Source organism: Rattus norvegicus, chromosome 3 (genome assembly GCF_036323735.1).
Source record: "Rattus norvegicus strain BN/NHsdMcwi chromosome 3, GRCr8, whole genome shotgun sequence".
NCBI classification, from domain to species: domain Eukaryota; kingdom Metazoa; phylum Chordata; class Mammalia; order Rodentia; family Muridae; genus Rattus; species Rattus norvegicus.
Genome location: NC_086021.1, coordinates 112034293 through 112049410, shown reverse-complemented (window position 1 = coordinate 112049410; position 15118 = coordinate 112034293). Strand labels below are relative to the sequence as shown.

At 44.4% G+C, this 15118-nt stretch overlaps 1 protein-coding gene across 12 annotated transcripts in view; it reads right to left on the bottom strand.

Moving 5' to 3' along the window:
* The window catches only part of Wt1 (WT1 transcription factor), a 48734-nt gene that overhangs the window by 19044 nt on the left and 14572 nt on the right, over positions 1-15118 (bottom strand). For 6 of the 12 annotated variants that reach the window (XM_006234621.5, NM_031534.2, XM_063283110.1 and 3 more), the window contains exons 4-5: positions 11120-11197; positions 10122-10172 (exon numbers count right to left, since the gene is read on the bottom strand). In XM_006234621.5, coding sequence (XP_006234683.1) covers positions 10122-10172; positions 11120-11197 — 129 coding nt within the window. Of the gene's footprint in view, positions 1-656; positions 8501-10121; positions 10173-11119; positions 11198-15118 lie in introns of those variants that run through there. The other 6 variants (XM_006234622.5, XM_006234620.3, XM_063283112.1 and 3 more) reach the window with 2 other exon arrangements.

Here is a 15118-nt window from a genome sequence, read left to right as displayed (position 1 = left end):
AAGCACGGAGCTGAGACTGAGCTCTGCCTCACTTACCAAAATCTCCTTGCTTGAAGATAAAAAAAAAAAAGCCCACAACTAGCCAAGCCTCGAGATGTAATTATCTGATTGTAGAGGCACAGGGCTTCAAGGTCTGGGGTTGCAAGTCTGACAGAGGTAGCAGCCTGCCAAATAGCTACCAAGCTCCTGGCTGCTGTCTCCCACATCAACAGAGACAAAGGCTTCAAAAGGGAACACGCAACAAAGTCAAACAACCCAAGCCTCCTAAGGAATGCTCACCCCAAAGCAGGGTGAACCATAGCCAGCTCAAATTGACCAGTCCCAGAGCACCTCAAGCCAAAAGGCCCAGGAACCAAATCTGGTAGTCCTGGTAGCCGCCACAGAATGCTTACGAGTAGAACATCACTGAATTAAAATCCAGATTCCTGGAGTCAAAGGAATTCCCAAACTCACTTTCATGAATTTAGACAAGATCTTAGTGAGGAAATGAAGGGCCCCCTGATTATCCACATTCAAAGCTAGTGACAACCTGTCATAGAAGCGTATAGATCAATGTGAGTATTACTTCATTCTGTCTGACTGTGCTCACCTGAGAGCAAGGTAGCGCCCACAGTTATACACAGGTGTTAAAATCAAAGCCATAGAACCACACTCACCTCTTTGTGAAGTTCAATTCAGTTTTTCTAGGGACTATAACATATTGATGTATAATATGCTGGACACACCAGTGGTATGGTATTCCCCAACCCCAACTGATACATCTATAACACAGCCCCAACCAAAAGCTCAAGGACCGTCTTAGGAAAAGGGCAGAAAGGACCTTTGGAGCCAGTGGACAAGACGTCTGCTGCAAGGTACTGCCTTTTATTGTGACAGGAAAGCTGTGCACATGAAGTCTCAATGTGATCTCATAGACAGGGCCTCAAAATGACATTGACCCACCACTGTGGACGGGGGACATGTTCCAGGTCTCAGCCTGGGACGAACAGCTACAGGTTCTTAAAGGTTGCTGAGAGAGGGAGAATCAGTCTTCTCCAGAAACTGAAAGATGCTTCAGCCGTAAATACATATACACGTGAACATATGAGCAACACAAAGTGATCTCAGCAGTTTGCTTGTGTGTGTGTGCATACGTGTGTGTGTGTGTGTGTGTAAATAATTAAAAACTAGGAGGCCATGAATTTAGAAAACAATGTGTGGAGGGCCATGGGTGGATTTGGACGGAGGAAAGGGAAGAGAAATTGTGCAAACACAGTACACAAGTAGAAAAACCAAAAAAGATTGTTCTGTGCTATGCATATAAGGAGGACGCCAGAGAGATGACCCTGCTTTAACTAGACAGCACAGAGCATAAGAACTAAAAATAAAACAACCAAGCCAATCGAACTGAATTTACACACAACCCTATTATCTGATAATTCAAAAGCAGAGAATCTCCTCAAAAATAGCCTTAGAGAAGAACCAGGTTTTATTTTAACTTGGGAAGTGTTGATTCGACTTAGAGATTAAGGTAATTATTTTTTGTTTTTCATGAAAACAAAGTATGAATTAATCAGTTTGTTGGCTTATGTGTACGCACGCACATGAGAGGGGCAAGGCTGGTGTATGGAGGTCAAAGGAAAACTTGTGGAAATTAGTTCTCTTGAGTCTTGGGTACTGAAGTTGGGTTTGGGCTTGACAGCAAGTACCTTTACCTACTGAGCTAGCATGTGAACAGGAAGCACGTGTGAGCCTGATCCAGAAGAGGGAACCAATCAGATCCTGTGGACCTGGAGGCCTGGATAGATTTGGTCCACCACTTGGGTGCTGAAACCAAACCCAGCCTCTGTGAGAGCGGCAAGTGCTCCTAACTGGTGAGCTCTCTCTAGCCTCTCATTTAATATTTTTGTAATTATGATATAATTTTATTATTTCTTCCTTCCCTTTCCTCCCTCCAACCCCTCAGAGACCCCTCCTTGCTCTCTTTCAAATCCATTAACTCTTTTTTCATTAATTGTTATTGCATATGCAAATGTCTAATCACACACACACACACACACACACACACACACACACACACACACTACTAAATGAATCAGTTCAGTGCTGACCGCGTGGTATTGTGTAAACAATTGGTGCGCTCGTCTCTGGAAAGACCATTTCTCCTGCTTCCTTATTCCTCAGTTGCCTGTGGCCCTTTGTGTAGGTTTGAATACATTTTACATTTTGTTTTTTAAGACAGAATTTTTCTGCGGAGCCCTGGCTGTCCTGGAACTTGTTCTGTAGACCAGGCTGGCCTCAAATTCAGATATCCACCTGCCTCTGCCTCCTGAGTGCTGGGATTAAAGGCGTGTGCCACCACTGCCAGCTCTGAGCAGTTCTGTTTACTTAATGTGTGTGAGTGTTTGGCTGTAAGTAAGCCTGGTGTCTGTGTGGCTAGGAGGCCAAATGGGGAGCGGGAATTGCTGACAATTGTGTGCCAGCATGTGGGTGCTGGCGTCTGAACTGGGTCCTCTGCAAGAGCAACCAGTGCTCCTAACTCCAGAGCCAACTCTCCAACCTACCACACTTAATAACTTATATTAATAACTTACTAGTAGTCCTTTCCCTATGAGACGGGAGAAGCATGCTCTGCCGCCCATCCCCCACTACGACTCCATTCTGGATGACACATCCTGTGGCATCCAGCTCCACCACTGGAGAGCAAGCGCACTCACTCCACCAACATCAACCCTGGCCTCTTGTTTCGCTGCCTACAGATATCCCTCCCTGGCCCTGCCCTGCCTTTGAATAACAGGGTCTTCTGTTCCCTTCCGGGAGACGCCTCTTCTAATCACACTCTCAGAGAGAGAATCCATGGCTCAGATCTCACCAACCAGACCACTGCATGCCCCAGTCACAAGACCAATCCAGACAAAGACAAGACCCTTTCCTGAGTCTTTTTGTTAATGGATAGGAAAGCCATCCTCCTTAGGAATGTATAGGTGCCGGAATCCAAAGCTGGTTTTTGCCACAGTGGGGAGAGCCTGTCTGAAGAGGCAACCAGTGCAGACAGGCAAAAGACAGTATTCTAAAGGCTGCCCAAATCCAGGAATCCACACAAGCCTTTTAAAATACATTGAAACTGGGGCTGGAGAAAGAACTCGGTGGTTAAGATAACCTGTTCTCTGTTCCCTGCTCCCATGTAACTCACTTAATGACTGCCTATAATGCCAGTTGTAGAAAACCCCACACCGTCTAGATTCTGCAGGCACCTGCACTAATATGCACATGTACACATAATTAAAGAATAATAAAAATCAGCATTTTAAAAATGCAGTAAAGGAACCTACTGAATTCCCCCTTGGATTCTACCTGCATGAAAGGGAATTATTCAATAGTCATCTAAAGGTAACTGGAGTATGTATCCTGTTTATCCCACCACACTGCTCTCATCAAACCCTGACTACATTCCCCTTTGGAAAGTTTCTTTATAAATATGGCGGATTTGTCTCCATTCGCAGCCTAGTCTTGGGTCACTGCTTAATAAGAGGCACTGACTTGGTGGTCCACAGTCAGCCCTCCCAATACATAAGCCAGCCTTAGGAGCCATCAAAACCCTCACCACATGCAATGGTACTCATACCTCTCCCAGCTGACCTCATCACAGTTCACACAGAACAGAGCTAAGAGATACTCTATTACTCAGTTCCCACTGGCCCTGGATGCTTAGCAGAACATTTTTAGAACATTTAGGAACTTTCCTTCCTGCATGAACACACAGACTCAGGAACTCATTGTCTCATGGATCACCCCTCATACCACACATGAAAGGTTTAGACTCTCCTTATACATCAGTGCAATGGGGTGAAGCCCTAGTTCATCTAACTCACTGGGTTCTTCTGTATTTTTGATGGTTTGACTCTATACCCAGTGGTTTCTACTGGCACTACCAGAAGAGCAGTGCCCTAAACCTGATAGGGAAGCCATGTCAGAAAAGCTATTGCAATTATATGAAAACTTCTAGAAAAGAACCAGTGGTTCTCAAAACTCAGGTTCTGGATCAGCACAGGGTTCTGGAAACTCTTGCATTTCAGGCTGCAATAGAGGCACATGGGAGATGAAAACTTAAAAAAAAAATCTTTTCCAAATCATCCTTCAGAAGGAACTTGATGGGCTACCGAGATGACTCAGAGGTTAAGAGCACTGGCTGCTCTTCCAGTAGATCCTGAGTTCAATTCCCAGTAACCACACGGTGGCTGACAACAATCTGTAATGAGATCTGGCGCCCTCTTCTGGTGTGCAGGCAGACATGCAGGCAGAATGACCTTGAATAGCACTATCATGAGGAAGGTCTGGATTCCATCTCCAGGACAGAAAAACAAACAAGAACAACAAACCTCAAGGCAAAGAAACAAAGGAACCCCTATGCAGTGGTTCAAGTGAGCCACGCTCTTATGAGGTTGTGATTTGTACTCTAACAATAAAAAGACAAAGTTTCTCTGTGTAGCCCTGGCTGTCCTGAAACTCACTCTGTAGACCAGGCTGGCTTCAAACCCAGAGGTCCACCTGTCTGACTCTGCCTCTGCCTCTCTGCCTCTCTGCCTCTCTGCCTCTCTGCCTCTCTGCCTCTCTGCCTCTCTGCCTCTCTGCCTCTCTGCCTCTCTGCCTCTCTGCCTCTCTGCCTCTCTGCCTCTCTGCCTCTCTGCCTCTCTCTGCCTCTCTGCCTCTCTGCCTCTCTGCCTCTCTGCCTCTCTGCCTCTCTGCCTCTCTCTGCCTCTCTGCCTCTCTGCCTCTCTGCCTCTCTGCCTCTCTGCACCCCTGCCTCTCTGCCTCTCTGCCTCTCTGCCTCTCTCTGCCTCTCTCTGCCTCTCTGCCTCTCTCTGCCTCTCTGCACCCCTGCCTCTCTGTCTCTGCCTTCCTAGTGCTGGAATTAAAGGCATACACTACCAATGCCTGATTAATAAAAAAATGTTTAATGGGAAGAAAATAGCCATTGGCAAGAGTTAAAATACAAAAGAGAAAACCTCTATTGCGCATGTGACAAGAAAGAGACCGTTTATAGACGAGAGCAATGGCAAAGCAACACCATTACTAGAAAAAACCCAGCTTCTAACTACACCTCTCAGCAGAGGTAAGAGGCCTCTCCCCATCACCTACATTGCTCCACCCTCCCCTCTCAACATCAGTTTGGTCTTTTTTTAGTCATTCCCATCAGCAAACAAATACGCTATACTTCCTGTTACCTAAAAGTCAAAAAAGAAAGAAAGAAAAGAAAAGCACCCTCTCCTGACCTGCTTCCCCAGTCAACCAGAGCCCTTGTCTTTGGGTGTACAGCCCGCTTTCTGTAGACTTGCCTGAAGAAGTCTTTATGAGCTATCTCCACTCATCTCCTCCCATTAGCCCTTGGTCATGCTAGGCAAGCATCCTTGAACCACACCCTAGCTCCAGAGAATCTCTAAACCCATCTATCAGTCTTCCTGCCCCTGCTCTCTCCAAGCCATCCAGGGATAATTGCTGTTAATAGAGATGTGTCTCCAGCATTTTCTTTTTGCAGACACACACACAACAAATGTTGCTTTAGGAAAACAAATGTTGCTTTTTTTTTTTAATTTATCTATGCAGTGAGATGACAGGTGATTTCTTTGTAATGTCCTAGTGCCGCCTGAATTATTTTTAACGAGAAACTTGTGTTATTTTCTAATCAAGGGGGGAGACCCGATTTCATCTTAGAAAAAGTGAATATCTTGGCTTTATGGGACGCTCCATCTGTGCTTTGTTTCAAAAGTGAGGAATTGGGAAGAAAGCTAAGACAAATGAATGTGTTTGTTTTCAGTAGAGAAACACCTACTAAACTATGCAGTAGCCCGTTGTTTCTGAGAAACGTTTGGATGACTTTTTAATAGTGTACATTCTAAGTCTGGATTTCATTTTCCTAGCTGGAGATTATTATCTTGTCTTGGGCAGATGGCAAAGAAAAGGGATGGGAGGGGTGGTCTCAGACAGGCAGGAGGAGTCAGATCTGAAATACTCCTTGAGTCCTAAGGTATCCTTCCCTTGTGTGTTGTGCCCTCTCTTCTGAGAACACATAGTTCATTCTCCCACCACACCCACCAGAACCCTTGCTAACCCCACTTCATCTCCAAGTGTGGAAGCCACCACCATCCTCATTTCACATTGGCTCCTTGGTACCACTTCCCTTCCTGTCTTATGTTGATCTAAACAAACCTGTCATCTCCCTCTCCTGTTTACGAGACGAAACATAATTCTGACTTTAAAACTAAACCATTATAAACATAGTTTTGAGGCAAAAAAAAAACCCTACAGTGCTCAAAAACATTTTTAAATTAGAAATAATTTTAAGATAAGTTTAAGGGACTACATTCGCATAATCAATACTCTTGTGAGGTGTGAAACTCTAATTTGATGATGCCTTGTCAATATGAATTTGCTGGACTCAATAGGTGGAGTCAATGATTTCTTAAGAGAGAAGACGGCACAGGGGTAAGTGTAACATAGGAATTCTAAAGGAGCGTGCAGCACGGCGTTCATAACACTCCACTGGACCACTGGGGGGTGGGGGGAACGGGGACGGCTGCTTTCCCACAACACCGCATTTTTTGAATACTCCAATTTTCACAACTACTTAAAATTTTTAAAAATTAAATGCACTGACTGATAAATGCTCAAAGGGAGAGGGATGGGGGAGTGTAAAACCAAGAAAGCAGAACAAGTCTTCCCGTCCTCCCGTAGCTAGAGGGACGAGGACAGTACCCTGAAGTCTCTTCTCCAGCAAACTCAGGAGTCCATTCTTCTGCCAGGTCCAAGGCAAGGCAAAAACAAAGAAGGGTGGCAGAGGACTTACTTAGCATGTGTGAGATAGGCGTTCCATCCAGCAACCCCAAAGGGAGGGGGATTGCTTTCAGCAGCATAAATTGAACCATTTGGAAAAGGGAAGTGAACAGCTTGGGGCAGGGGGTAAAAGAACAAGCTCAGGAATGTTCTATTCACGGAGCTGCTCTTTTTCCTGGAATCATGTCTCCCCACCTTTGCTTTGGCATCTGAAGTGCCAGGAACTACTTATGAGCTATTGGTCTGTTTTCAAGAAGTAAATCTCCCGGAACAGGTACTGTGTGAGCATGCGCCGAGGGAAGGTACGGGGATGTGCTGGAGCTCCCAGCCAGAGCCTCAGTTATCTCTTTTGGCAGAGGTTCTCAGAGATGAGACCATGTCTAGTGGGGATTTTCTCCAGCTTTGACAGCCTTGGCCACACCAAAATACACAGAGCTGTTTCCCCATACATCACTTCTGCAGAGTCTTCTGGGTTTTCCTTTCCAGCATCCACGGGTCAAATACTGTGTGTTCTCAACAGTCTGTGAACTTCTTGGACCAGCAAAGGGACATTGATTTTGCTCAGCGCTCCTTTTGAGTTTCTATTGTGTTGGATTTCCCACTCTCCCTACCCAGTCCCCAGAGAGTAACTTCCTCCTTGTTCTAATAACTTGGACCACAGTCAAGGTTGATGTGTTTCTACATTCTGTAGGCTATTTTCTTCAGAAGAGACAAAACAGAGGCCAACAGGGTAGCTGAGGTTTGTCAGCAGCCTTAGGAAGTCAGCAGCCATTAAGAATACACAAAGAACATGTTTTCAAACAAATACAAAGTAGACAGAACGAGACGGAAATAGAAGTGTTCAAAATGGAGGCTTTGTGCTCAGCAAGGACTCCTCAGAAATAACTTGTCCTAAAAACCAACATTTAAAATAAAAGAAGAAGAAGAAGAAGAAGAAGAAGAAGAAGAAGAAGAAGAAGAAGAAGAAGAAGAAGAAGAAGGAGAAGAAGAAGAAGAATTATTATTATTTCTTGCTTCAGGAGATGATATAGTAGGTAAGGGTACTTGCTCTGCAAGCATGAGGGCCTGAGTTCAAATCCCTAACAGTCAACACAAAACTCCATGCATGACATCATGTGCCTGTAACCCCAACATTGGGGGCAGAGGCAGGCAGAGCCTGAGAGCTTGCTGGCAAGCCAGTCTAATCAAGAGGGGTGAGCTTTCCCAGTCAGTGAGAGAACCTCTCTCAAGGTAATAGTGTGTGCAAAGTGAGAGAAGAAGGTGTCCAACATCCTGCTTTGACTTCCTGTGCACTCACGCACATGCAACTCACGCACGTGCAACTCATGCATGCACACACACACACACACACACACACACACACACACACTGAATTCTATTTGTCAATGGGAGAAGAAAGGAAAGGGGCTCACAGAGTGTCTTCTCTCTAAATGAAACTGAAATACAGGACTCTCCCCTTCAGGGTGATCAAAACAGTGTGACCCCAAGGGGCAAGAGAAAACTCAGAAGTAGGTACTGAGCAGCTGCAGAGCTGGCTCAGCAGTGAGGAGCACTGGCTGCTCTTTCCACAGGGAACGGTTTCAATTCCCATCACCCGTGTGGTGACTCGCAGCCATCCGGTACACCAGTTCCAGGAGACTGAATGCCGTCTTTTGGCCTCTGTGGGCACTACAAGCATATGGCAGATAGGCATATATGCAGGCAAAGCAGCCATAAAATAAAATAAAATAAAATAAAATAAAATAAAATAAAATATTTTCTTTGGTGGGGGCGGGCTGGGTGAGACCTGGCTGTCCTGGAACTCACTCTGTAGACCAGGCTGGCCTCAAACCCACAGAGACCCAACTTCCTCTGCCTCCTAAGTGCTGGGATTAAAGGTGTGTGTTACCATGCCAGGCCAATAAAATAAACCTAAAAGAGTTAAATTAATTAATGAATAAATAAATATTATAAAAAGTAATCTCCTCCAGAGTAGAAAACAAGGATTCAATCTGAGGTACATGGTATTTTAATAAAAAACTGGCATTTTTATGAGTAACATGTGCATCGTGACTTCTTTCTTAAAATGATGAGTCCAATAGTCAGTGTTTCTCATCACAGAGGAGAAAATCAATTCTTTCCACACAACACTCCAAATAGAATCGGTACTCAAGAAATCCATTCTTATGTCAGAACTGTTTTTTCCAAGATGAAAGTGATGAACCTATGAAAAGCTCATATATATTTATATATGTATATATTATACATACATAAAAGTTACCTAATCACACTTATGTTCCTTCATCCTGATGAAACAACTTCCATAACTTTCTGTAAGTTCCTAGCCAGCCTCGTCTACACAAAGAATTCCAGGCTACCCAGAGTTACAAAGTGAGATCCTATCTCAAAAAAATAACAGACTAAATAAAAAGATATCAAAATTGTTTCAATTATGGAAAGACTCAGAAACATACCAAGATTCTTTATCCCTAACTTTGGGGATCAAACAAATCACGAAACCTGTATTTTGTCATGAAGACTACTTAAAAATTAAAAGATACTGTTTACTTTAAAATCTCTGGCATTTCATCTGAGAGAATTACTAAACTCTGTATGATGGAAGGTAGAACCCAAAAATTAGGAAAAGTCAATGGCAGTGGAGAGAGACGCATTTCAAAACTAGAGAGGTTTCTGTTTGCTTTGTTTTCAGAACCACAGAAAAAGGGAGATGCTTGGATAAAATAGCAGAAAGTTTGAAAGACGGAGACAGGTCTCAGACGACAAAAAGTGACTCCGCTGAAGGAGATGCAGGGAGGAGGACAGAACCAACAAAGGAAGGAAGATGAGGTCGGTCCTGGTGTGTAAGCAAAGAAAACAAAATCAAAAGACAGCTCCAGAAATGCCCCAGAGTACAGCTGTAGGACTGGCAACACACAGAAGCTTCAGAAAGAGTGGGGATGTCTTTGCAAACTCTGCCCTGAGCCAGGAAAAATGTAAATCTATGGAGAGATGCAAGGTTAAGTCAACCCAGGCTCAAAGACCTGACTAAGCTACAAAGAACACATTTGACGCCACAGACAGAGTGCTCTGTGAAACAAGGGAACAAGCGGCTTCCTGCTGCGTGGGTTTTCTTAAAAACTGTTTTGTGCGATGTTGATGATAAGAATATGACCAACTCCATGCAGTCCGTGTTAAGTCTACAGTAAACAAGGAGAGGGTGGAGGTGGGGGTAGACAGATCTTCCCTTTGCCCACCGACTACCCTTAACCCCATGTCAGGCCTAACTCCTGCATTGCCCCAGATGTCAGTCAACAAAGCCATTGTCCACTCACTTGCTCTGCCCTTCTGTCCATTTCACTGAGCTGGAGCTCCCAGCAGCCATTCTAGAAGAGAAGAAAAGTAGGAATGGAGAACGAAGGGCGCACGATCCCGGCAAGCCCCTGGCGCCCAGAATCCAGTCAGAAGTTCTGAAGCTAATGGCCTTTTCAAGAGTGCTGAAATATGCCCCCAGCCACACTGGTTGAGGTCAAAAGAACCCTGAGAAAGGCTGGTCAGAGACCGGGCTTTGGAATCAGATTGGGGCTTGGAACCCAAGCTCTCCCACCGACCGGATGGGAACTCGGGAAGTGGTTTGTCTCTAGGATGTATTCATCTTCGACACAGGTGACAGTGCCTAGATTCCAGAAGCCTGTTAGGAAGCCAAGGTGCGGTGGCCTAGAAGAGCGCCTGACGTCATTTCCTCAGACTTGTTAGAAACTACATGTGAGCGCCTTGGCTGCCGGAAAAACAGCCCCACCCGCCTTCCTTGCTTCTGTTTTTAGGCGCAAAGAGAAGCTCTGTACACGTTTGATAGCAGCTCTTCCCTACAGTGCTTGTATATCTTGTGTGGACACTGACCCCTCCCTGGTCAGTGCACCCAGGAGTGGACACATCTAATGTCCAACTGTCTGATCAACGCCGCACCAGTACAGTTCAGACTGTAGACTTTGTACATGCAACGTGTCTCTTGATAAGACAGTGCAGTGGTTAACATCTGTGATAGCACCAGTAAAACATAAACTTCCAACGAAGTTTCATGGGCACAACATCTTTGAAGAATTCTAAAACATTCAACAAAGAAAGGCCACGCCAAGGGTTCCCTTGATCCAGACAAAAACATCCCATTTCCCTTTTGGAAAATTTAATGTTAAACATGCCCCTCCCACTGGGAGAGGGGGGAAAGTCTCCAAGTGCCACTGTGAACTAGCCCCCCTTTCTAAGTCTAGGCCTGTTCTCCCTTCAGGAGCTATAAATAGACTGAGAATGATGTAAGCAGGTATACGTTCCTTACCCCTTCAAGGTAGCTCCGAGGTTCATCTGGTTCCAGGTCATGCACTCAAGCTGGGAGGTCATCTGGTATAAATTGTCACTGTGAAAACACCCATAGTTAGAAACAGCCACACAGCACACAAGGACAGAACAGTTTCTTTAAGTGAAATGACATTTTTACTTTATAGCCCATGCCTTCTTCAATGATGAATATGTGAATCTGAAATGATTTTCACTTCACACCATTGATCTCTTCACTTATACCCACAGAGAGAACACACACACACACACACACACACACACACACACAAACTCACACACACAGCAGGAGAAAATGAGACGCATCTAGTTGCTAAAGAAAGACACCTCGATATCATGAACTTTGGAGTTTCTAAAGAGATAGTAAACCTTGGAGGGAAGAGGCAGAGGGAGTAGGCTTTGAAAGGTAACACAGGCTGGACAGCTCAGCAGTAAAGTTAAAAGCCTGAGGCTGAGAGTAAAGCGACAGCAGGTTAATTATTCGTGAAAGGGCCGTTACATTCGTTTAATCAGAAGGATAAGTATCATGTGGATTATGAGAGTCCAAAAGGTCAGAGTGATGGGTGACAAATGGGCTAATATCCACAGATGTGATGACCAAAAGAAACAGGGTGATAATCCCAGCTCACAGCTAAGAAATTACTCTGGATGTATTTTATAATCCTGGTGCAAGTCAAGTGAGGTTTTAGGAAAGAAATTAACCGCCCATTATTTACATTAGTACTTCAAGAGGGAAAATACACCTCCATGTAAACCAATCAAGAGCGGCTCTCTTTCCATTCTCTCACTGATACATAAATCAATGGCCAGAAATCTACAACGACCAAGCCCTAGTAGGAAGGCATTTAGGGCAGAACAGAAAGGGTTAATTATGAAATCTGTGGCCCAAAAGATTAATGGTTTGTCTGGTAACCTTCAGTCCAAATGTATTACAGAAGAGAATTTTCACCCTACCGTCACGGCAGAAGTGAGCAGAGATAAGAAACATTCGCTACCTAATGCATGATACCCGATCACAAATCCTGGACAATCTTCTGTCTTGTCCCAACATTCCTTTCTGCTGCTTCATCTGGCACAGGCAATCGGAGTTTTTAATTCAGAAAGAGTTTTCTGGGCCAACTGAAACCAAACCGAGAACTCGTAGAGAGGTGACAGAAATGACAGTGCTCTGAATTACTGAATGCTGTGAGCGCTCCCTCTCAACCTTGCTTGATAAATAACAGAAGCGCCCATCTGACTCTCCTATAATCTCTGCAAATTATTTAGAACTCCTTAAGGCCAGAACATGGGCTGAGGAGGAAAGCGGCTTCCAGGAGGAAATCTTTGTATATGAAAAATAAGCCGGTTTCGAACTGCAATTATGTGCAGCTTCATCAGTCAGTGTGTATCTGGGCCCATCGTTCATCTCTGGGTCTGACTGGTTATTATGCTACCACAATATCCCGCATATCAATTGAGGGAAAAAAAGATTAGTTCCTCCTGGAGCTTCTCTGCTCGCAGCGGCTGCCTGTGCTGGTCTGTGCCACTGTGTTTCGCAATTCCGCGAATTCCTTCTGTAAGGCTGATGTAATTAATTCCTGAAAGACCCCAACTTTTATTAGAAGGGCAGCCTGCTGCATTTACCACAGCAGAGTTTCTTGAACTTTCTTGGGGCTGACAGTCCATTAATAAGTGGCCTCCTCCACAATCTCTCCGCTGGTTTTTGTTCTCCTGTGCCTTTTCATCAAGCAATCCATTATTAATCTGGCCATTAATCTCAGCCAACGGGCCCTGGATTCCCCAGGGGGCTCTATATTTTTGTCACTGATTTTTAAAAAATTGTTCACCAACTAAAGTCACTGAGTTGCAACTGACGATTTTCCTGGGTCCCACTGGGATGTGGGGTCTCTCTGGACGGATTTAATCCTTATGTAAGGCTCAGAATGTGATCATTTTCAAGGGTGAGTGACAGAGGTCGGTGCATACGGACGAATGAATGATTTGCCAAATAAAGGATGAATGAATGATTCCCAAATACATAACCTTACATTTAGAGATTGCCTAAAACTGAATGCACAACCCTATTGATTCCTAGTTTCATCGATACAAAAGGATCTCAAAGACAATATTTTTAAATGCATTTCCCTGGCCCCCAGAAAGAATTTTCTCAAATACAGAACATATATCTCATACATGCGCGTCTTCCTACAGGATACTTATTCAAAATGGCAGCCACTAGCTGGGTGGGGCTATTGGACACTGGAAATAGAGGCTCATTGAGAAGAAGTTTGGGTTATACTGGGTTAAGGACAGTGTTTTAAGACAAGCTTCTTTTTTTCTTATTTTAATGTGGTTATTAGCACATTCCAAATACAGCTTATACTGCTTCTGCGAGACAGTGTGCTTATGAGTGGGACTTGATATGTCCTCCTTTGGGACATTTGGCCTCTGAGCCTAGTTCTCTCTGTCATTTACATAGTAATCATACTCCCACAGTTCATATCATAATAATTTTTAAATAATGCTACTAATTTTTAAGGATTTATTTATTTATTATATATAAGAACACTTTAGCTGTCTTCAGACACACCAGAAGAGGGCATCAGATCCCATCACCGATGGTTGTGAGCCACCATGTGGTTGCTGGGAATTGAACTCAGGACCTCTGGAAGAAGAGTCAGTGCTCTTAACCGCTGAGCCATCTCTCCAGCCCAATACTACTAATTTTAAAAATATATTTTCTCTTTGTGATCTTTCTCTATAGAGACCCTTAGGAATCAGTGGTATTATGTTTTGAGTCTATGAAAATCTGAGTAAATTACTGTTCGGCTCTCTGCACCTCAGATTTCACATCTGTCAAATGAGAAAATTAATCTTGGCCTCACTTTCTAGGAAGATGGTAAGGCGCAGAGAGGTTGGCGCTCATAGTGGCTCTCCAAAGGTGTTAAGGAGAGCACAGTCTTCTAACCTGTCAAGCTTTATCTGGCACATTTGCACATTCTGGGTATCACTCCCAACAACTTCATGAAGTCATCACCCCCATTTGTCAGACAAGGACTGAGATGCAAAAGGGTACTAAAATGACTGATGACCCTCTTCCCTGCCCTTTTAGAGGTTCCTGGGCATGATTCAATAACTGAACCTATGCTATCATTTATACAATAGCAGTACAGAGTGAATCTGGAGGTGAAAGATAATCAACTCTAAGACCAGAGGCTCTTGGAAGCTGCAGGGAACAAGATGCCTGTTGTATCCTCTCCTACTCTCTCGGGAATGACTGGTTGTCAGGTGACTGGCCTCCCAAGGCTTTGGTCATTCTGATATTTCAGCTGTAGAGCTTCAGAAGAGGGAGGGTAGGGAGTCTGATTGGGAGAGAAGAGATTGCAGAAAATCTCCAAGCTACTAGTGGGTTTCCTTAACCATATCCTGCCTTCCGCTGGCCGGGGCTCTGCAGTGGGTTGGCTGAATGGCACAGCCTTTCCTCTAAAGCCAATGGGAGCAATGACAATAGAGGGCAGAATGTCAATGTGAACTAAAAATACTGGGTCACCCCATCATCAGATCCTGATCTCTTTGGGCAATCATTCAACACCCAGGTCTCATCATGGAAGCCTGCTGAAACAGACAGCACCACTCACAGAATATCGACCTCTGGCAAATGAAGCATTTACTTACTAAACGACATGGTGTCGGTGTCCACCACCTCATCCCCAGAGGGATCAGATAAGCAGGTGGTTTGGCTCAAGACAGCCCCAGTGGTCACGTAGACATTTCAGCTCCAACCATTAAGCGCAGCCTGGTCGGAAGTAGACTCTGAACCTACAGGCTGCCAAAATAGAGTCCCAAAGTCACGATGGCCTTTATAGTTATAAGTGGATTTTTTTTAAGTCACTTGCTTCCTATGTAAGAAATGTTTGAAGTCAGAGGCAAGCGAGAGAAGAAAGAAACTTCTATAGCTGGGATTAATGCACGTTGGAGTTAAATAAAAGGAAGTCAGTCCCAG